The sequence below is a fragment of the Heptranchias perlo genome, chromosome 10, assembly GCF_035084215.1.
Source record: "Heptranchias perlo isolate sHepPer1 chromosome 10, sHepPer1.hap1, whole genome shotgun sequence".
NCBI classification, from domain to species: Eukaryota; Metazoa; Chordata; class Chondrichthyes; order Hexanchiformes; family Hexanchidae; genus Heptranchias; species Heptranchias perlo.
The window spans coordinates 37,419,615-37,443,898 of NC_090334.1; the positions used below are offsets into that span (position 1 = coordinate 37,419,615).

At 46.2% G+C, this 24,284-nt stretch overlaps 1 protein-coding gene across 1 annotated transcript in view; it reads right to left on the reverse strand.

Annotated features, from left to right (window-relative positions):
- Positions 1 to 24,284, reverse strand: part of fam177a1 (family with sequence similarity 177 member A1) — a 29,240-nt gene that overhangs the window by 652 nt on the left and 4,304 nt on the right. Inside the window, exons 2-4 of the mRNA XM_067991505.1 lie at positions 4,552 to 4,728; positions 4,398 to 4,464; positions 1,379 to 1,476 (exon numbers count right to left, since the gene is read on the reverse strand). Coding sequence (XP_067847606.1) covers positions 1,379 to 1,476; positions 4,398 to 4,464; positions 4,552 to 4,728 — 342 coding nt within the window. The remainder of the gene's footprint in view (positions 1 to 1,378; positions 1,477 to 4,397; positions 4,465 to 4,551; positions 4,729 to 24,284) is intronic.

A 24,284-nucleotide genomic window follows, 5' to 3' on the forward strand; every position in this document is an offset into this window, starting at 1 on the left:
AATGTATTTTCCCTAAAGCCAATTTCCTGCTACCCCCTACTCTTCTATAAGCACTGACTCCTTGACTACAGTTGTTTGATTACCAGATACCCTCTGGTATCTCACCCTGGGGTCATTACATATTATTGAACTTTAAAGAGTGTCTGTAGGCAGGCTGTTCTACCACAGGGAATAAATATTCTGTACTCACTTGACATCTACACATGCAATTACAGCAGTGGTCACTGGATACTGATCAATTTTCACTTGCCTAATGCAGGGACACTTGCTGGCTTGGCTGCGATTAGCTAACTCAACAAAGACTACTCCTCAAACCTAGGGACCTTCATAATCTATCTGGCTCAATTATCCACTATATAAACTCGGACAGCCATCAGGAGTTATTTAATATCTATTTTTCTGGTGGTATTTACATAAATCACTTCAAAAAATCACTTTCGATTTGCCAGACCTGATATTTGCAGCCATTAGGCTGAATACAACCTGCAACCATGTCACTTGTGGGCCATGTAGTGACTCTCTCTTCCTCACCCCTCCTTCCCTCAGTTTCTAACCTGATGAAGCAGTACTCAAATCACATGTCTGTCTACTACGTGGAACTGAGTGTTTGTCACCAAATAATTGTATACTATGTGCTGCTCCTATGATACATAATTACAGGGGAGGGGAGGAAAAAGTGATGATTCCACTAAAGTAAATAGCTTGATCTTTTGCTTTGATTGGGTTTTTCCCCGATGCCAAATTATTCCTGGCCTCTCCTCTCCTGTAAGCATTGACTCCTTGCTGGCTACAGTTGTATGTTTGCCAGACATCCTCTGGTACCTGTTCCATATTACAAAGTATTTGAATCATAATGAATGTAATTCACTATAATGCAATTTGAATTTCATATGTTAAAAAAAAGTATTTTAATATGTTGTTAGCCTAGTTTTGAAATGCTGCATGTAGAAACATTGTATGAGGAGGGACTTCTAATTTTTGCTGTAAAATTACTTGCATATTGACATGTTCACCCTGACTTTCTAGCATAGGTGTCATGCTAAAGTCAATTCTTTTGCAGTGTCACATAGTCACTGGATCTGTGATTGATTGTAATTCCTTCCCATTCTACATTCCTTCCCATTCTACATCCCTCCCCTCCCCACCCCCAACCCTGACAAAATGGTATGGCAGTTTCCATGTAAATAAATGAGTCACATGGTGTGAATATATTGGGAATTAAAGATAGTCCCTTGTATTTCGAGAGAGTTTTTAAAAACTCAGGAGGTCAAATGCACCTATTGTTCATTTCTGTTAAACACAAGTCTTGCAATGAGATTCACAAAAAGCCTGCTGAATTACAAGTAACTTACTGAATAAACACATGCAATCTGCTTACCTCCTTCTTTATCCTGTAGTACTCGTCAATAGCATACTGGTACTTTGGTGCATTTATACCAAAAAGTGAAGCTATCTTTTCTCCCAAGAAGTCACACACTATTTTAAAAAAAATAAAATAATTACACAGCTATTATTGAAAGCTCAGTTTTGTGAACTTTTGAGCCAGATGGTGCCAATAGCCCATACTTTTTCTTCTGCTACACTCTGTTTTTGAAGAATTTCCATGCTTTCCTCCTCTGCTATAATCATTCACACATCCTCTGGATCTTATTTCTCTCGTTATTGCCTCCATTTTATCTTGCACCTTGACTTCTGTCATTTAATCATCTCCAGTCCTCCACCTAATCTTCCGATTCTGACGAAAGATCATCGACCTGAAAAGTTAACCTTACTTTCCTTTACAGATGCTGCCTATCCTGCTGAGTGTGTTCAGCATTTTCTGTTTTTTTTAATTTCAGATTTCCAGCAGCCTCTGTATTTTGCTTTTTGTTTTATTGTTTAATTCATTGCCACTTCTCTTCCAGGAATGCCCACATTAAAAAAAAGTTCTGCTGTTCCCTTTGATTTGATCAGCCATTATCTCATTAAATGGCGGAGCAGGCTCGAGGGGCCGAATGGCCTACTCCTGCTCCTATCTCTTATTTGTCCCTTACTCTGTTCATCTTCATTGATATCTGTTTCCCTTCTTATGTTTGACCGTGCGTTCACTAAAACTTGCTTTCACATCCACGTCTTTTTTTCTTAGCAACTTTGGCTGGTTCCGACTCATTCTACATGGATTGCAGCTTAAATTCTACCCTTCGTGTTTCAGATCCAACCATAATCACATATATCTCCCCAATATTCAGCATTACTGTAACCACTGCTCTTGCCGCTTCATGAGATCTACTGTCTCCATGCACGCTCTTGACTTTTCTCTTCAGTAGCACCTTTCTCATTTTATTTCAAAGCTGTCCTGGTCCTCAGTTTCATTTTATCCTTCATGTCATATAGCGCTTCAACAAAAAACATTTTTCTTCCTTTTCAGAGGGCAACGATCGCAAGCTTCAACACTTCTCCTGATCCCTTTTTCCCTTCTTCTGACCCCATCCCTCTTTCCAATTCTACTCTTTGTCGTATTTTCACTATTCCCTTTAACCTTCCCCTATCTGACCCTGAACGATTCAATCTCAGCAAAGGCCTCAGCTTCAACCACTTATGCCGCCACCTCAGTGAATTTCAAGCTCAACATGAGCTGAGTTTTTCTTTCGCCGCCACGTCCATTTTTTTGGCCAGGAAGCTTCCCTCCTGTCTTCGGAATTCCCGTTCCCCTTAAACACATCCCTCTGGCCTTTTACCCTCTCTTGATCTTTTAATTGAGAACTACCAGCATAACATTTTCTGTGTCAGTTTCTCCACTCCAAATCTATCTCCCTCTGAAGTTCTAGCACTCCATTCTCTTTGGTCTAACCCTAACCCTAACATCATTATCAAATTTGCCAACAATGGAGGTGCTGTTGTGGTATGGCAAAAGGACCTCTACTTTGTGGAGGCTGAATGCCAATTCTCTGACAACTCCTCCTGGACCATGACTCCACTACTGCACATCAAGCCACTATCTCCAAGACTGTCATTGATCTCATCTCCCCTGGAGAACTTTACTCCATGGCCTCCAACCTCAAAGTTCCCCAACCCCACAAAGCCCGCTTCTACCTCCTCCCCAGGATTCACAAACAGGACTGTCCCAGTAGATCTACTGTTTCAGCCTGCACCTGTTCCACAGAACTTACTTCCTCTTAACTTCCTTTCTTTTCTCCCTTTGTCTACTCCCTACACAAATACATCTGTGACTCTTCTGCTGCCCTCCGCCACTTTAACCAATTCCTGTTTCCAGGATCTGTTCGTTTTCTTTTCACTGGAGTTTTAAGCCCTCTACACCTCCATCCACCACACTCCTCTGGCTGAACTTGTTCTCACATTGAACAACTTTTCCTTTAATTCCACTTCCTCCAAATAAAATATGTCATCATGAAAACCTGCATGGGGCCTAGCTATGTCTGCCTTTTTGTAGGATTCTTTCTTCCAGTCCTACTCGTAGCAGTTGGGCTTCTACAATTGGCCTCAGTGACTAGGCTAGGGAGAGAGGAAAAATAAAGTCAGCCACAGTTCCCACTGCCACTTGGTATTCAGTTATTTCTGCTGAAGTGCACTTGCGAATTTTGAGTGAACGGGGGATCAGGCTTGGCTACGATGCCCTCCATGAAAGAACAGCCTACTAACGCTCACTGTCTAGACCTGCACTTGAAAAATGCTCATGAGTTGCCAGCACCCATGGAACCATAGCCCAACAATAATCCGTGCCTTCAAGAAAAGGAAGGAGAGGAGGAAAAAGTTAGAAAAAAAAATCATAGGAATTCTTATCAACTCTACCACTTTTAAAGCATTAGTGCTCAAAGCATGGTAGCACATACATGGAACCTGGAAAATTTAGAAATATAACAGGAGAAACCTGCATGCCATCAATCATTGACAGATGTGCATGAAAGTGATCCCAACAACTTTTACTCCCTCCCCCACCCACCACAGAGAAGCAATGAATCTCTGCTTGGCACCTCCTCTTGACAATTAGAGATCAGGAGTTCGCAATGTGGGAAACTAAGCTTAAACTATATCATTCCACTGGGAAATGTATTTGCAGCTGGTTTTCTATATCGATGATACAAGAACACTGCAGATATTTTAAAGAATGATAAATGTAATAAGTTACAGAAGCATTTGTCCCCTCTTTTATTTCCTCCTCTGCAGTATTCATCCATAATTTCTTGACTAGCAAAGTAAATGATTCTCCAAAGATCCTTTTGCAACCCTTAACTTGATAAGAAACTGTAAATTCAAGAGGTTGTAAATATGGATTTCTAAAATTACATAATTTTACTACAAACACATGGTGTTTCTTGTAAATATTGTACACGATAGTGCAGTATTTTCACAGAAATTACCACTTGTAGTCAATGATAATACCTATATAATATGCATACCGGACAGTGTTCCTGTAGCAATTCTTAGCATGTAGAACCACAGGAATGGGCCCCAAGGAAGTTTGCTCTGTAAAGAAAATATGTTTCATATTATACACTTGGACATTTATTTCCTCCAATTCACAAAAATAACTTTGATGGACTTCGACCTTACAGCATCAATTATAGGCAACAAGTCTCTTTTTTCTTCTTCCTGCTCCTCCTCATCTGTGCTGTATTCCTCCATAGTTTCTCCACTAGCAAAGTGAATGATTCTGCGAGGAAGCTTTTGCTTTTTCGTACTCACATCTCCAAGTTCTACATTCTCAAATGATTTTCCGTTTGCCTGCAACTTTAAGGGAAAAATGAGTAAATTAAACCATCCAGATTAATGCTTACTGGGGATATGGGAAGGAATCCAGTATTTTATCTTTGGAAGGACTGAGTGATGTAGTGGTTACCATTGCCCCTTCGTCTCTGGAATCTGGGTTTGAATTCAAACCACTAATGAAAGGAGCTTCCTAGTTCTCTAATCTATATAAAGATCCTACGTGAATAAAATTTGGCAGTCTGCAGTTCCTAGTGGGTTTTCTCTCATCCACAACACAAAACTGCCTATAAGTTAACAGGCTTAACTAATAGTCACTTAGGTTACTAAGATAACTGGTGTAGGAAATACAAGCATTGTACTGTTGCAATAATTGATGCTATTATAAGTACAGAGGTCTATGACCTACAGTGTGCAAGCACTTTTATATTTGTGCGAAACTTTATCCAGTTTCAGGACCGCTTTCACATTTACACTGGAGAGTCAGTCTCCAACTACTTGAATTTGCTCTCTGGAAAAAGTTACAAGAGACTGGTTCCCAATATTTACATTACTAAAACCAGCTCCTTTATCCTGAGACCAGAATTGTCATCCTACTGTTTCATAGGTCAAGGATGCCACTGGGATAATGCAGCAGGCTAGGTTTATATTATGAAGTCCAGCCCACTAGGTCTCCCTCCATCATCTGCATTCATACACTGTAAAAGCTCCTTGCCTGATGCAGACATTTGGGTAGAAAGAATCTCTCGTATTAATTGAGCTGGAGTTTTTTGTTTAAAAACCTTCTTCACCTACTTTTGGGTGAGGCATAGATTTCTCCACAACTATTATCAGTGGCACTCTTAATAACCATCGGGTGATGTATTTTCAACAGAGAACATTATGTGCTCTTTAGAATTTGGTAATAGAATGATTTAAAATAGTACCTTTTTTAGACCGCGAAGTATACTAGTTCTTCCCAAGACTGAAAGTAATGAAATCATTTTCCATCACCTCTATTATTCTTCCTAAATGTTGATGATTTTGTGTAAAGAAATCATGGGAACAGGAGCAGGTCATTTAGCCCCTCGAGCCTGTTCTGCCATTCAATTAGATCATGGCTGATCTGTATCTTAACTCCATCTACCTACCTTGGTTCCGTAACCTTCATTACCCTTGCCTAACAAAAATCTATGAATCTCAGTTTTGAAATTTTCTATTGACCTAGCCTCAACAGCTTTTTGGGGGAAGAGAGTTCCAGATTTCCACTACTCTTCGTGTGAAGAAGTGCTTCCTGACATCACCTCTGAATGGCCTGGCTCTAATTTTAAGGTTATGCCCCCTTGTTTTGGACTCCCCCACCAGAGGAAATAGTTTCTCTCTATCTACCCTATCAAATTCTGTAATCATCTTAAACACCTCAATTAGATCACCCCTTAGTCTTCTATACTCCAGGGAATACAAGCCGAGTCAATGCAACCTGTCCTCATAATTTGACCCTTTTAGCCCCAGTATCATTCTGGTGAATCTGCGCTGCACCCCCTCCAAAGCCAATATATCCTTCTTGATGTGTGGTGCCCGGAAATGAACGCAGTACTTTAAACGGGGTCTAACCAGAGCTTTATATAACTGTAACTGGCAAAAGAACCAAAGGTGACATGAGGAAAAACTTTTTTACAAAGCGAGTGGTTAGGATCTGGAATGCACTGCCCGAGAGGGTGGTGGAGGTAGATTCAAACATGGCCTTCAAAAGGGAACTGGATAAGTACTTGAAAGGTAAACATTTGCAGGGCTATGGGGAAAGGGCAGGGGAGTTGAACTAGCTGGATTGCTCTTGCATAGAGCTGGCGCGGATTCGATGGGCTGAATGACCTCCTTCCGTGCTGTAACCTTTCTATGATTCTATAACATAACTTCCACCCCTTTGTATTCTAGCCCCTTTCAGATAAAGGCCAACATTCCATTAGCCTTTTTAATTATTTTTTGTACCTGTCCACTAGCTTTCAGTGATTTCTGTACTTGGACCCCTAATTCTCTCCGCTCCTTCACAGTTCCTAGCTTCTCACCATTTATAAAATACTCTGATCTGTCTCTCTTAGGTCCAAAGTGGATGGCCTCACACTTACCCACATTGAACTTCATCTGCCACATTCTGCCCACTCACTTAATCTATCAATGTTCCTTTGCAACTTTCTGCTCCCATCTACACTACTATGCCACCTAACTTGGCATCATCAGCAAACTTGGATATGCGGCTCTCTATTCTTTCATCCATGTCATTTATAAATATACTGAAAAGCTGAGGCCCCAGTACAGATCCCGGGGGAACACCACTAGTCACATCCTACCAATTTGAGTAGATACCCATTATCCCTACTCTCTGACTCCTGCATCCTAACCAATTCCCTACCCATGTCAATAGGTTGCCTCCAATTCTAAGCGCTCTTATTTGTTAACAGTCTGTTATGTGGAACCTTATCGAATGCCTTCTGGAAGTCCATATATATAACATCCATAGACATTCCCATATCTACCATCTTAATTACACCGTCAAAAAAAGCAACTAGGATCGTTAGACATGACTTAACCTTTACAAATCCATGCTGGCTCTCTGATCAGTTCATATTTATCCAAGTGTTCAGTCACTTTGTCCCGAATAACAGATTCTAGTAAATTCCCCACAACAGATGTTAGACTAATAGGCCTGTAATTTCCTAATTTCTCTCTTCTACCCGTCTTAAATAATGGAATGACATTGGCTAATGTCCTTTCTGGCATCAGTCCCAAATTTGTCCTGTACAAGTTTGTCCCCTTGCCCTACATTCATGATTTACTGAAGGGCTCAGGAATTACTTTTTAATATATACTTCTATAAAGTCTCTTCCTCTCGGTCACCTTCATTTAAAGTTAAAGAGACTTGGTTTCTCTAATCTACCCTCCTAGCTCAGTCTTCTGATGCTACAAATCAGCCTGGAGCTTCTCTGAACTGCCACTGTTTGACTGTTTCCCTTGTGTCTTGGTAACCCCCTCCCAAAACAACACAGTACTGAAACTGCAGTTATACTAGAGCACTGTATAGTTTTTTAACATAACCTTTGATCTATACTCTGCTGATTTGACAATATAGTTCAGCATTCTGATGGCTTTATTAATTGCTTCTCCACAGTGTCTTGACATGTTAAGTACTGAATTTAACTCTCTCAGATCTAAATCACCTTTATTTCTACAACCATGCATTGAGCACTGTTTTTTTTTGTGTAGGGACTCACTGCAATACTGACACACTCCTGGTGACCCTTTGTTCCAACTTCTCAATGACAGGTAAAAAGCAAGAGAAAGACAGAACTTGGATTTCTATAGCGCCTTTCACAATCTCAGAACGTCCCAAAGCGCTTCACAGCCAATGAAGTACTTTTGCAGTGTAGTCACTGTCGTCAGGAAATGTGGCAGCCAACTTGGGCACGGCAAGGTCCCACAAACAGCAATGAGATAAATGATAAATTGTTGAGCGATTAGTGTTGGCCAGGACACCAGGACAACTCTCCTGCTTTTCTTTCCAAGGGATTTTTTACATCCACGTGAGAGGGCAGGCAGGGCCTCAATTTAATGTCTCATTTGAAAAGTGGTACCTCCAAAATGCAGCACTCTCAGTACTGCACTGAAGTGTCAGCCTGGATTATATGCTCAAGTCTCTAGAATGGGGCTTGAACCCACGACCTTCTGACTCAGAAGTAAAAGTGCTACTATTGAGCCAAAGCTGACACCATATACTGCAGATGCTGGAGTTCAGAAACAAAAACAGAAAAGGCTGGAAATATTCAGCAGGTCAATGGAGGGAACAGAAAAAATAATGTTTCAGGGTCTGCACCAGAAATGTTAATCTCCAGAGATGCTAACTGACCTGCTGTGTATTCTCAAAGACAGTATCAACTACCAAAAGAAAACCATGCTATCACTGCAAAAATCATTTTTATTGGTACACAGCAATAGAAATAATGTATATTAGTAAGTCAACAAATACATAATTCTGGACTATGCTCACAGCACGCAGATAGAAATCTGATGATAAGAACATAAGGAATAGGAGCAGGAGTAGGCCATATGGCCCCTTGAGCCAGCTCCACCATTCAATAAGATCATGGCTGATCCTCGACCTCAACTTCACTTTCTTACCCTATCCCCATATCCCTTGATTCCCTTAGTGTCCAAAAACCTATTGATCTCAGTTTTGAATACACTCAACGACTGAGCATCCACAGTCCTCTGGGGTAGAGAATTCCAAAGATTCACATCTCTCTGAGTGAAGAAATTTTTCCTCATCTCAGTCCTAAATGGCCGACTCCTTATCCTGAGACTCTGACCCCCCAGTTCTAGACTCTCCCGCCAGGGGAAACAGCCTCTCAGCACCCTCTCAGCATTTTATACGTTTCAATGAGATCACCTCTCATTCTTCTAAACTCCAGAAAATATAGGCCCATTCTATACAATTTCTCCTCATAGGACAACCCTCTCATCCCAGGAATTTAGTGAACCTTCGTTGCACTGCCTCGAAGGCAAGTATATCCTTCCTTAGATAAGGAGGCCAAAACAGTACACAGTACTCCAGGTTTGGTCTCACCAAATTGCAGCAAGACTTCCTTACTCTTATACTCCAACTCCCTTGTAATAAAGGCTAACATTCCATTTGTTTTCCTAATTGCTTGCTGTACCTGCATGTTAACTTTCTGTGATTTGTGAACAAGGACACCCAAATCCCTCTAAGTACCAAAATTTACTAGTCTCGCACCTTTTAAAAAAATATTCTGATTTTCTAGTCTTCCTACCAAAGCAGATAATTTCACATTTCCCCACATTATACACCACCTGCCACCTTCTAGCCCACTCACTTAACCTGTCTATATCTCTTTGTAGCCTCTTTGCATTCTCCTCACAACTTACTTTCCCACCTAGCTTTGTATCATCAGCAAACTTAGATACATGTATCTCCTCATCTAAGTCATTGATATAGATTGTAAATAACTGAGGCCCAAGCACTGATCCTTGCGGCACCCCACTAGTTACAACCTGTCATCCCGAAAATGACCCATTTATTCCTACTCTCTGTTTTCTGTGCATCAACCAATCCTCAATCCATGCTAATCCCCCAATCCCATGAACCCTAATCTTGTGTGGCACCTTACTGAATGCCTTTTGAAAATCCAAATATACTACATTCACTGTTTCCCCCTTATCCAGCCTGCTACTTACACCCTCAAAAAACTCTAATAGATTTGTCAAACACGATATCCCTTTCATAAAATTGTGTTGACTCTGCCTAATCATATTATGATTTTCTAAGTTCCCTGTTACCACGTCCTTAATAATAGATTCTAGCATTTTCCCTACTTTTGATGTCAGGCTAACTGGCCTATAATTCCATTTTCTCTCTCCCTCCTTTCTTAAATAGCAGGGTTACACTTGCTACCTTCCAATCCACAGGGACTGTTCTAGAATCTCGGGAATTCTAGAAGATCAAAACCAATGTATCCACTATCTCTGTAGCCACCTCTTTTAAAACCCTAGGATGTAGGCCATCAGGTCCAGGGGATTTGTCGGCTTTCAGGTCCATTAATTTCTCCAGTGCTTTTTCTTTACTAATATTAATTTCTTTAAGTTACTCATTCTCAGTAGACCCTTAGTTTCCCACTACTTCCGATGTGTTTTTTTTTCTCTTCTACTGTGAAGACAGATACAAAATATTTGTTTACTGTGTCTGCCATTTCCTTACTCCCCATTATAATTTCTCCTGTCTCTGCCTCTAAGGGACCCACGTTTGCTTTTGCTAATCTCTTCCTTTTTACATACGTGTAGAAGCTCTTACAATCTGTTTTTATGTTTCTTGCTAGTTTACTCTTATTCTATTTTCTCCCTCTTTATCAATTTCTTGGTCATCCTTTGCTGATTTCTAAAACCCTTCCAATCCTCAGGCTTACTACTCTTTTTGGCAACATTGTAGTCTCTTCTTTTAATCTAAAACTATCCTTAACTTCTCTAGTTAGCCATGGTTGGACCACTTTTCCCAGAGAGAATGTATATTCATTGAGAATTATGAATTATTTCTTTAAATGTTCGCCATTGCCTATTTACCATCATATCTTTTAATCTAATTTCCCAATCTACCTTAGCTAACTCGCCCCTCATACCTATATAATTGGCTTTGTTTAAATTTAAAACCCTAAGTTTCGGACTTAACTACATCACTCTCAATCTGCCTCGACATATTGTTCTAGAAAACTGTCTCGAATACACTGCATGAACTCGTCCTCCAAACTACTTTTGCCAATTTGGTTTGCCCAGTCTATATGAAGATTAAAGTCCCCCACGATTATTGCATTGCCCTTGTTACATGCTCCTCTAATTTCCTGATTTATACTCTGTCCAACACTATAACTACTGTAAAGGGGACTATAAACTACTCCCACCAGCGTTTTCTGCCCCTTGTTATTTCTTAGCTCCACTCGTACTGATTCTACATCCTGATTTTTTGAGCTAAGATCATTTCTCACTACTGTCTTTATCTCATCCTTTATCATCAGGGCTACCCCCCCCCCCCCCCCACTTTTCCATTTTGCCTATCTTTTCTAAAAGTCAAGTGCCCTGGAATATCTCTCACATCCTTATTTGAAAACCTGCAACAGAGTACTAAGTTACTATTTGTTCTTCCAATATGTAGTATCTTACCCTTATAGGTTGAGTTTCATCTTGCACTGTTCTGCACATTTTATGCAACTCCTTTTGAAGGTCCTTACTGCTTCCCCACTTAGTTCATTTGGAAACTTGAATGTGACGCATCGAATGCAACATAAATACCTCATTACATTTCTCAAAAATGAGCTGTGAAAGCAGCCAGAGCTAAACCATACACCAGATTAACTGGATGCTGATTCTCCCTAGCCAGGGTTACCCTCAGATTCCTTCAAATAGCAACTTCATCTTATCCTAAATTTAAAGCTTTAATTAACTTGTACCAAACCCTGCCCAATTCTCCACAGACCTAGCATTCAGTGCACTCTTGGTAGTTTACAGTTTTTTCCAATCTTTCATTAGGCTAACAACTTATTAATTTTGGGTCCTTATTCGTTTGATTCCATTTTAGAGGAATTTGCTCATTTCTATTTATCTACCCATCATCATAATTACTATAAAAACACAACCAAGACTGTTCTCATATTCTTTGTTCAATCTTCATTCCCCAGCCTGTTCTCTTGGGTCAGTGACTGATCTCCAGATAACCCTGATAGGACAGTGACCCATTCCCAGCCTGTCCTGGTGTGACGGTGATCCTCTGGTCCTAGATGGGACAGTGAGTGATTCCTAGCCTATTCTAGTGGGACAGTGAACCTCCTGTCCTAGTACAACAGTAACTGATTTGCAGCCTTGCCCGATGGGACAGTGACCCTGTTGTCCTGGTGGAACAGTGATTGATTCCCAGGGATCTGTACTGGGGCCTCAGCTTTCCACCATATATATTAATGACTTGGATGAAGGAATAGAGAGTTGTATATCTAAGTTTGCAGATGACACGAAGTTAGGAGGCATAGTAAGTTGAGTAGATGGGAGCAGGAACTTACAAAGAGACATTGAGTACGCGGGCAAAACTATGGCAGATGGAGTTCAATGTGGAGAAATGTGAGGTCATCCACTTTGGATCTGAGAAAGACAAATCGGAATTTTTTTTTTTAAGGACGACAGACTAGGAGCTGTGGAAGAGCAAAGGTATTCTGGTATTCATGTACACAATCACTAAAAGCTAGTGCACGGATACAAAAAGTAATCAAAAAGGCTAATGAAATGTTGGCCTTTATTTCACGGGAGTTGGAATACAAAGGGGAGGAAGTGATGCTTCAGTTGTAGACAGTGTTGGTCAGACCCCATCTGGAGTACTGCATTCAGCTTTGGGCACCACACCTCAGGAAGGATATATTGGCCTTGGAGTGGGTATAGTCACTATACCAGGGTTTAAAGGATTAATTTATGAGTTGCATAAACTTGGTTTGTATTCCTTTGAGTTTAGAAGGTTAAGGGTGATTTAATCAAGGTGTTTAAAATGAAAAACGGATTCATAGGGTGGATACAGAAAAAATATTTTCTCTGGTGGAGCAGTCCACAACAAGGGCATAATCTTAAAATTAGAGCTAGGCTGTTAAGGAGTGAAATTAGGAAGCAGGTTTTTTTTTTAAACAGAAAGGGTAGTGGAAATTTGGAACTCCCTTCCTCAAAATGCTGGAACAATTGAAATTTTCAAGACTGAGATTGATAGATTTTTGTTAGGCTATGGGCATCAAGGGATACAGAGCAAAGGCAAGTAAATGGAGTTGAGTTACAGATCAGCCATGATCTAAATGAATGAAGGAACAGGCTTAAGGGTCCAAATGGCTTGCTCCTTTTCCTATGTTCCAGCCTGTCTTGTTGGGATAGTGAGACATTCCCAGCCGGTCCTGGTGAAAGAGTGACTGATTCCCAGTGTATCCTGATGGGATAGTGGCACATTCCCAACATGTCCCATATAACAATGACCCATTCCCATCCTATTCTGGTGGGACAGTGATCCTCCAGTCCTGATGGGATACTAACTGATTTCCAGCATATCCTGGTGGGACAAAGATACATTCCAACTTGCCTGGTGGGAGAGTAACTGATTCCTAGCCTGTCCTGGTGAGACAGTGACTTGATTCCCATTCTATCCCGATGTGAGTGACTAATTCCCAGCCTCTTCTAGTGAGACAGGGTGACCCTCTTGTCCTAGTGAAACAGTCTGGCCTGGTACAACAGTAACTTATTCCCAACCTGTCCTGGTGGGACAGTGATACATTCAAACATGTCCTGATGGGACAGGGAATAATTCCCGGCCTGTCCAGATGGGACAAGGACTGATTCCCGGCCTGTCCAGATGGGACAGGGACTGATTCCCGGCCTGTCCAGATGGGACAGGGACTGATTCCCGGCCTGTCCAGATGGGACAGGGACTGATTCCCGGCCTGTCCAGATGGGACAGGGACTGATTCCCGGCCTGTCCAGATGGGACAATGAGCCTGTTGTTTTAATGGGACAGTGACTGATTCCCAGCATCTCCTGATGGGACCGTGACCCCATTGTTCTGATGGGACAGTGACCCCGTTGTCCTGATGGGACAGAGACTGATTCCCAGCCTGTCCTGATGGGACAGTCACCCCGTTGTTCTGATGGGACAGTGACCCTGTTATTCTGATGGGACAGTCACCCTGTTATTCTGATGGGACAGTGACCCTGTTATTCTGATGGGACAGTGACTGGTTCCCAGCCTCTCCTGATGGGACAGTGACCCCATTGTTCTGATGGGACAGTCACCCCGTTGTTCTGATGGGACAGTGACCCTGTTATTCTGATGGGACAGTGACCCTGTTATTCTGATGGGACAGTGACCCTGTTATTCTGATGGGACAGTGACTGGTTCCCAGCCTCTCCTGATGGGACAGTCACCCCGTTGTTCTGATGGGACAGTGACCCTGTTGTTCTGATGGGACAGTGACTAATTTCCAGCCTGTCCTGATGGGACAGTGACTGATTCCCAGCCTGTCCTGATGGGACAGTGACCCTGTTGTTCTGATGGGACAGTGACTGATTCCCAGCCTGTCGGATGGGACTATGACCCACTGGTTCCCAGCCTGTCGTGATGGGACAGTCACCCCGTTGTTCTGATGGGACAGTGATTGATTCCCAGCCTGTTCTGATGGGACAGTGATTGATTCCCAGCCTGTTCTGATGGGACAGTGACCCTGTTGTTCTGATGGGACAGTGACTGATTCCCAGCCTGTCCTGATGGGACAGTCACCCCGCTGTCCTGATGGGACAGTGACCCTGTTGTTCTGGTGGGACAGTGATTGATTCCCGGCCTGTCCTGATGGGACAGTGATTGATTCCTGGCCTGTCCTGATGGGACAGTGACCCTGTTGTTCTGATGGGACAGTGACTGATTCCCAGCCTGTCCTTATGGGACAGTGACTGATTCCCAGCCTGTTCTGATGGGACAGTCACCCCGCTGTCCTGATGGGACAGTGACCCTGTTGTTTTGATGGGACAGTGATTGATTCCCGGCCTGTTCTGATGGGACAGTGACCCTGTTGTTCTGGTGGGACAGTGATTGATTCCCGGCCTGTCCTGATGGGACAGTGATTGATTCCTGGCCTGTCCTGATGGGACAGTGACCCTGTTGTTTTGATTTGACAGTGATTGATTCCCAGCCTGTTCTGATGGGACAGTGACTGATTCCTGGCCTGTCCTGATGGGACAGTGATTGATTCCTGGCCTGTCCTGATGGGACAGTCACCCTGTTGTTTTGATTTGACAGTGATTGATTCCTGGCCTGTCCTGATGGGACAATGACTGATTCCTGGCCTGTCCTGATGGGACAGTGATTGATTCCTGGCCTGTCCTGATGGGACAGTGACCCTGTTGTTCTGATGGGACAGTGACTGATTCCCAGCCTGTCCTGATGGGACAGTGATTGATTCCTGGCCTGTCCTGATGGGACAGTGACCCAGTTGTTCTGATGGGACAGTGATTGATTCCCGGCCTGTCCTGATGGGACAGTGACCCTGTTGTTTTGATTTGACAGTGATTGATTCCAGGCCTGTCCTGATGGGACAATGACTGATTCCCGGCCTGTTTTGATGGGACAGTGACCCTGTTGTTCTGATGGGACAGTGTCTGATTCCCAGCCTGTCCTGATGGGACAGTGATTGATTCCCGGCCTGTCCTGATGGCACAGTGACCCTGTTGTTCTGATGGGACAGTGACTGATTCCAGGCCTGTCCTGATGGGACAGTGACCCTGTTGTTCTGGTGGGACAGTGATTGATTCCCGGCCTGTCCTGATGGGACAGTGATTGATTCCTGGCCTGTCCTGATGGGACAGTGACCCTGTTGTTCTGATGGGACAGTGACTGATTCCCAGCCTGTCCTGATGGGACAGTGACTGATTCCCAGCCTGTCCTGATGGGACAGTGATTGATTCCTGGCCTGTCCTGATGGGACAGTGACCCTGTTGTTTTGATTTGACAGTGATTGATTCCCAGCCTGTTCTGATGGGACAGTGACTGATTCCTGGCCTGTCCTGATGGGACAGTGATTGATTCCTGGCCTGTCCTGATGGGACAGTGACCCTGTTGTTCTGATGGGACAGTGATTGATTCCAGGCCTGTCCTGATGGGACAATGACTGATTCCCGGCCTGTTTTGATGGGACAGTGACCCTGTTGTTCTGATGGGACAGTGTCTGATTCCCAGCCTGTCCTGATGGGACAGTGATTGATTCCCGGCCTGTCCTGATGGGACAGTGACCCTGTTGTTCTGATGGGACAGTGACTGATTCCCAGCCTATCCTGATGGGACAGTGACCCTGTTGTTCTGATGGGACAGTGACTGATTCCCGGCCTGTCCTGATGGGACAGTGACCCTGTTGTTCTGATGGGACAGTGACTGATTCCCGGCCTGTCCTGATGGGACAGTGATTGATACCCAGCCTGTTCTGATGGGACAGTGACTGATTCCTGGCCTTACCTCATGGGACAGTGATTGATTCCTGGCCTGTCCTGATGGGACAGTAACCCTGTTGTTCTGGTGGGACAGTGACTGATTCCCAGCCTGTCCTGATGGGACAGTGACCCTGTTGTTCTGATGGGACATTGACTGATTCCCAGCCTGTTCTGATGGGACAGTAACCCCGTTGTTTTGATGGGACAGTGATTGATTCCCGGCCTGTTCTGATGGGACTGTGATTAATTCCCAGCCTGTTCTGATGGGACATTGACTGATTCCCAGCCTGTTCTGATGGGACATTGACTGATTCCCAGCCTGTTCTGATGGGACAGTGACCCCGTTGTTTTGATGGGACAGAGACTGATTCCCGGCCTGTTCTGATGGGACAGTCACCCTGTTGTTTTGATGGGACAGTGACTGATTCCCAGCCTGTTCTGATGGGACTGTGATTGATTCCCAGCCTGTTCTGATGGGACAATGACTGATTCCTGGCCTCTTCTGATGGGACAGTGACCCTGTTGTTCTGATGGGACAGTGTCTGATTCCCAGCCTGTCCTGATGGGACAGTGATTGATTCCTGGCCTGTCCTGATGGGACAGTGACCCTGTTGTTCTGATGGGACAGTGACTTGATTCCCATTCTATCCCGATGTGAGTGACTAATTCCCAGCCTCTTCTAGTGAGACAGGGTGACCCTCTTGTCCTAGTGAAACAGTCTGGCCTGGTACAACAGTAACTTATTCCCAACCTGTCCTGGTGGGACAGTGATACATTCAAACATGTCCTGATGGGACAGGGAATAATTCCCGGCCTGTCCAGATGGGACAAGGACTGATTCCCGGCCTGTCCAGATGGGACAGGGACTGATTCCCGGCCTGTCCAGATGGGACAGGGACTGATTCCCGGCCTGTCCAGATGGGACAGGGACTGATTCCCGGCCTGTCCAGATGGGACAGGGACTGATTCCCGGCCTGTCCAGATGGGACAATGAGCCTGTTGTTTTAATGGGACAGTGACTGATTCCCAGCATCTCCTGATGGGACCGTGACCCCATTGTTCTGATGGGACAGTGACCCCGTTGTCCTGATGGGACAGAGACTGATTCCCAGCCTGTCCTGATGGGACAGTCACCCCGTTGTTCTGATGGGACAGTGACCCTGTTATTCTGATGGGACAGTCACCCTGTTATTCTGATGGGACAGTGACCCTGTTATTCTGATGGGACAGTGACTGGTTCCCAGCCTCTCCTGATGGGACAGTGACCCCATTGTTCTGATGGGACAGTCACCCCGTTGTTCTGATGGGACAGTGACCCTGTTATTCTGATGGGACAGTGACCCTGTTATTCTGATGGGACAGTGACCCTGTTATTCTGATGGGACAGTGACTGGTTCCCAGCCTCTCCTGATGGGACAGTCACCCCGTTGTTCTGATGGGACAGTGACCCTGTTGTTCTGATGGGACAGTGACTAATTTCCAGCCTGTCCTGATGGGACAGTGACTGATTCCCAGCCTGTCCTGATGGGACAGTGACCCTGTTGTTCTGATGGGACAGTGACTGATTCCCAGCCTGTCGGATGGGACTATGACCCACTGGTTCCCAGCCTGTCGTGATGGGACAGTCACCCCGTTGTTCTGATGGGACAGTGATTGATTCCCAGCCTGTTCTGATGGGACAGTGATTGATTCCCAGCCTGTTCTGATGGGACAGTGACCCTGTTGTTCTGATGGGACAGTGACTGATTCCCAGCCTGTCCTGATGGGACAGTCACCCCGCTGTCCTGATGGGACAGTGACCCTGTTGTTCTGGTGGGACAGTGATTGATTCCCGGCCTGTCCTGATGAGACAGTGATTGATTCCTGGCCTGTCCTGATGGGACAGTGACCCTGTTGTTCTGATGGGACAGTGACTGATTCCCAGCCTGTCCTTATGGGACAGTGACTGATTCCCAGCCTGTTCTGATGGGACAGTCACCCCGCTGTCCTGATGGGACAGTGACCCTGTTGTTTTGATGGGACAGTGATTGATTCCCGGCCTGTTCTGATGGGACAGTGACCCTGTTGTTCTGGTGGGACAGTGATTGATTCCCGGCCTGTCCTGATGGGACAGTGATTGATTCCTGGCCTGTCCTGATGGGACAGTGACCCTGTTGTTTTGATTTGACAGTGATTGATTCCCAGCCTGTTCTGATGGGACAGTGACTGATTCCTGGCCTGTCCTGATGGGACAGTGATTGATTCCTGGCCTGTCCTGATGGGACAGTCACCCTGTTGTTTTGATTTGACAGTGATTGATTCCTGGCCTGTCCTGATGGGACAATGACTGATTCCTGGCCTGTCCTGATGGGACAGTGATTGATTCCTGGCCTGTCCTGATGGGACAGTGACCCTGTTGTTCTGATGGGACAGTGACTGATTCCCAGCCTGTCCTGATGGGACAGTGACCCAGTTGTTCTGATGGGACAGTGATTGATTCCCGGCCTGTCCTGATGGGACAGTGACCCTGTTGTTTTGATTTGACAGTGATTGATTCCAGGCCTGTCCTGATGGGACAATGACTGATTCCCGGCCTGTTTTGATGGGACAGTGACCCTGTTGTTCTGATGGGACAGTGTCTGATTCCCAGCCTGTCCTGATGGGACAGTGATTGATTCCCGGCCTGTCCTGATGGCACAGTGACCCTGTTGTTCTGATGGGACAGTGACTGATTCCAGGCCTGTCCTGATGGGACAGTGACCCTGTTGTTCTGGTGGGACAGTGATTGATTCCCGGCCTGTCCTGATGGGACAGTGATTGATTCCTGGCCTGTCCTGATGGGACAGTGACCCTGTTGTTCTGATGGGACAGTGACTGATTCCCAGCCTGTCCTGATGGGACAGTGACTGATTCCCAGCCTGTCCTGATGGGACAGTGATTGATTCCTGGCCTGTCCTGATGGGACAGTGACCCTGTTGTTTTGATTTGACAGTGATTGATTCCCAGCCTGTTCTGATGGGACAGTGACTGATTCCTGGCCTGTCCTGATGGGACAGTGATTGATTCCTGGCCTGTCCTGATGGGACAGTGACCCTGTTGTTCTGATGGGACAGTGATTGATTCCAGGCCTGTCCTGATGGGACAATGACTGATTCCCGGCCTGTTTTGATGGGACAGTGACCCTGTTGTTCTGATGGGACAGTGTCTGATTCCCAGCCTGTCCTGATGGGACAGTGATTGATTCCCGGCCTGTCCTGATGGGACAGTGACCCTGTTGTTCTGATGGGACAGTGACTGATTCCCAGCCTATCCTGATGGGACAGTGACCCTGTTGTTCTGATGGGACAGTGACTGATTCCCGGCCTGTCCTGATGGGACAGTGACCCTGTTGTTCTGATGGGACAGTGACTGATTCCCGGCCTGTCCTGATGGGACAGTGATTGATTCCCAGCCTGTTCTGATGGGACAGTGACTGATTCCTGGCCTTACCTCATGGGACAGTGATTGATTCCTGGCCTGTCCTGATGGGACAGTAACCCTGTTGTTCTGGTGGGACAGTGACTGATTCCCAGCCTGTCCTGATGGGACAGTGACCCTGTTGTTCTGATGGGACATTGACTGATTCCCAGCCTGTTCTGATGGGACAGTAACCCCGTTGTTTTGATGGGACAGTGATTGATTCCCGGCCTGTTCTGATGGGACTGTGATTAATTCCCAGCCTGTTCTGATGGGACATTGACTGATTCCCAGCCTGTTCTGATGGGACATTGACTGATTCCCAGCCTGTTCTGATGGGACAGTGACCCCGTTGTTTTGATGGGACAGAGACTGATTCCCGGCCTGTTCTGATGGGACAGTCACCCTGTTGTTTTGATGGGACAGTGACTGATTCCCAGCCTGTTCTGATGGGACTGTGATTGATTCCCAGCCTGTTCTGATGGGACAATGACTGATTCCTGGCCTCTTCTGATGGGACAGTGACCCTGTTGTTCTGATGGGACAGTGTCTGATTCCCAGCCTGTCCTGATGGGACAGTGATTGATTCCTGGCCTGTCCTGATGGGACAGTGACCCTGTTGTTCTGATGGGACAGTGACTGATTCCCAGCCTGTTCTGATGGGACAGTCACCCTGTTGTTCTGATGGGACAGTGACTGATTCCCAGCTTGTCCTGATGGGACAGTAATCCTGTTCTTTTGATGGGACAGTGACTGATTCCCAGCCTCTCCTGATGGGACAGTGACCCTGTTGTTCTGATGGGACAGTGATCGATTCCCAGCCTGTTCTGATGGGACAGTGACTGATTCCTGGCCTGTTCTGATGGGACAGTGACTGAATCCCGGCCTGTTCTGATGGGACAGTGACTGATTCCCAGCCTGTTCTGATGGGACAGTGACTGATTCCCAGTCTGTTCTGATGGGACAGTGACTGATTCCCAGCCTGTTCTGATGGGACAATGACTGATTCCCGGCCTGTTTTGATGGGACAGTGACCCTGTTGTTCTGATGGGACAGTGTCTGATTCCCAGCCTGTCCTGATGGGACAGTGATTGATTCCCGGCCTGTCCTGATGGGACAGTGACCCTGTTGTTCTGATGGGACAGTGACTGATTCCCAGCCTATCCTGATGGGACAGTGACCCTGTTGTTCTGATGGGACAGTGACTGATTCCCGGCCTGTCCTGATGGGACAGTGACCCTGTTGTTCTGATGGGACAGTGACTGATTCCCGGCCTGTCCTGATGGGACAGTGATTGATTCCCAGCCTGTTCTGATGGGACAGTGACTGATTCCTGGCCTTACCTCATGGGACAGTGATTGATTCCTGGCCTGTCCTGATGGGACAGTAACCCTGTTGTTCTGGTGGGACAGTGACTGATTCCCAGCCTGTCCTGATGGGACAGTGACCCTGTTGTTCTGATGGGACATTGACTGATTCCCAGCCTGTTCTGATGGGACAGTAACCCCGTTGTTTTGATGGGACAGTGATTGATTCCCGGCCTGTTCTGATGGGACTGTGATTAATTCCCAGCCTGTTCTGATGGGACATTGACTGATTCCCAGCCTGTTCTGATGGGACATTGACTGATTCCCAGCCTGTTCTGATGGGACAGTGACCCCGTTGTTTTGATGGGACAGAGACTGATTCCCGGCCTGTTCTGATGGGACAGTCACCCTGTTGTTTTGATGGGACAGTGACTGATTCCCAGCCTGTTCTGATGGGACTGTGATTGATTCCCAGCCTGTTCTGATGGGACAATGACTGATTCCTGGCCTGTTCTGATGGGACAGTGACCCTGTTGTTCTGATGGGACAGTGTCTGATTCCCAGCCTGTCCTGATGGGACAGTGATTGATTCCTGGCCTGTCCTGATGGGACAGTGACCCTGTTGTTCTGATGGGACAGTGACTGATTCCCAGCCTGTTCTGATGGGACAGTCACCCTGTTGTTCTAATGGGACAGTGACTGATTCCCAGCTTGTCCTGATGGGACAGTAATCCTGTTCTTTTGATGGGACAGTGACTGATTCCCAGCCTCTCCTGATGGGACAGTGACCCTGTTGTTCTGATGGGACAGTGATCGATTCCCAGCCTGTTCTGATGGGACAGTGACTGATTCCTGGCCTGTTCTGATGGGACAGTGACTGAATCCCGGCCTGTTCTGATGGGACAGTGACTGATTCCCAGCCTGTTCTGATGGGACAGTGACTGATTCCCAGCCTGTTCTGATGGGACAGTGACTGATTCCCAGCCTGTTCTGATGGGACAGAGACTGATTCCCGGCCTGTTCTGATGGGACAGTGACCCCGTTGTTCTGATGGGACAGTGACCCCGTTGTTCTGATGGGACAGTGACTGATTCCCGGCCTGTTCTGATGGGACAGTGACCCTGTTGTTCTGATGGGACAGTCACCCTGTTGTTCTGATGGGACATTGACTGATTCCCAGCCTGTTCTGATGGGACAGTGACCCCGTTGTTTTGATGGGACAGTGACTGATTCCCACCTTTTTCTGATGGGACAGTGGCTGATTCCTGGCCTGTCCTGATGGGACAGTGACCCTGTTGTCCTGATGGGACAGTGATTGAATCCTGGCCTGTCCTGATGGGACAGTGACCCTGTTGTTCTGATGGGACAGTGACTGATTCCCAGCCTGTTCTGATGGGACATTGACTGATTCCCAGCCTGTTCTGATGGGACGGTGACCCCGTTGTTTTGATGGGACAGTGACTGATTCCCACCTTTTTCTGATGGGACAGTGGCTGATTCCTGGCCTGTCCTGATGGGACAGTGACCCTGTTGTCCTGATGGGACAGTGATTGATTCCCGGCCTGTCCTGATGGGACAGTGACCCTGTTGTTCTGGTGGGACAGTGATTGAATCCTGGCCTGTCCTGATGGGACAGTCACCCTGTTGTTCTGATGGGACAGTGACCCAGTTGTTCTGATGGGACAGTGATTGATTCCCGGCCTGTTCTGATGGGACAGTGACCCTGTTGTTCTGATGGGACAGTGACTGATTCCCAGCCTGTTCTGATGGGACAGTCACCCTGTTGTTCTGATGGGACAGTGATTGATTCCCGGCCTGTTCTGATGGGACAGTGACCCTGTGGTTCTGATGGGACAGTGACTGATTCCCAGCCTGTTCTGATGGGACAGTCACCCTGTTGTTCTGATCGGACAGTGACTGATTCCCAGCCTGTTGTTCTGATGGGACAGTGACTGATTCCCAGCCTGTTCTGATGGGACAGTCACCCTATTGTTCTGATGGGACAGTGACTGATTCCTGGTCTGTCCTGATGGGACAGTCACCCTGTTGTTCTGATGGGACAGTGACCCTATTGTTCTGATGGGACAGTGACTGATTCCTGGTCTGTCCTGATGGGACAGTCACCCTGTTGTTCTGATGGGACAGTCACCCTGTTGTTCTGATGGGACAGTGATTGATTCCCGGCCTGTTCTGATGGGACAGTGATCCTGTGGTTCTGATGGGACAGTGACTGATTCCCAGCCTGTTCTGATGGGACAGTCACCCTGTTGTTCTGATGGGACAGTGACTGATTCCCAGCCTGTTGTTCTGATGGGACAGTGACTGATTCCCAGCCTGTTGTTCTGATGGGACAGTCACCCTGTTGTTCTGATGGGACAGTGACCCTGTTGTTCTGATGGGACAGTGACCCTGTTGTTCTGATGGGACAGTGACTTATTCCCAGCCTGTTGTTCTGATGGGACAGTGACTGATTCCCAGCCTGTTCTGATGGGACAGTCACCCTGTTGTTCTGATGGGACAGTGACTGATTCCCAGCCTGTTCTGATGGGACAGTCACCCTGTTGTTCTGATGGGACAGTGACTGATTCCCAGCCTGTTGTTCTGATGGGACAGTGACTGATTCCCAGCCTGTTCTGATGGGACAGTGACCCTGTTGTTCTGATGGGACAGTGACTGATTCCCAGCCTGTTCTGATGGGACAGTGACCCTGTTGTTCTGATGGGACAGTGACTGATTCCCGGTCTGTTCTGATGGGACAGTGACCCTGTTGTTCTGATGGGACAGTGACTGATTTCCGGTCTGTTCTGATGGGACAGTGACTGATTCCCAGCCTGTTCTGATGGGACAGTCACCCTGTTGTTCTGATGGGACAGTGACTGATTCCCGGTCTGTTCTGATGGGACAGTGACCCTGTTGTTCTGATGTGACAGTGACTGATTCCCGGTCTGTTCTGATGGGACAGTCACCCTGTTGTTCTGATGGGACAGTGACTGATTCCCAGCCTGTTGTTCTGATGGGACAGTCACTCTGTTGTTATGATGGGACAGAGACTGATTCCCGGTCTGTTCTGATGGGACAGTCACCCTGTTGTTCTGATGGGACAGAGACTGATTCCCGGTCTGTTCTGATGGGACAGTGACCCTGTTGTTCTGATGGGACAGTGACTGATTCCCGGTCTGTTCTGATGGGACAGTGACTGATTCCCGGTCTGTTCTGATGGGACAGTGACTGATTCCCGGTCTGTTCTGATGGGACAGTCACCCTGTTGTTCTGATGGGACAGTCACCCTGTTGTTCTGATGGGACAGTC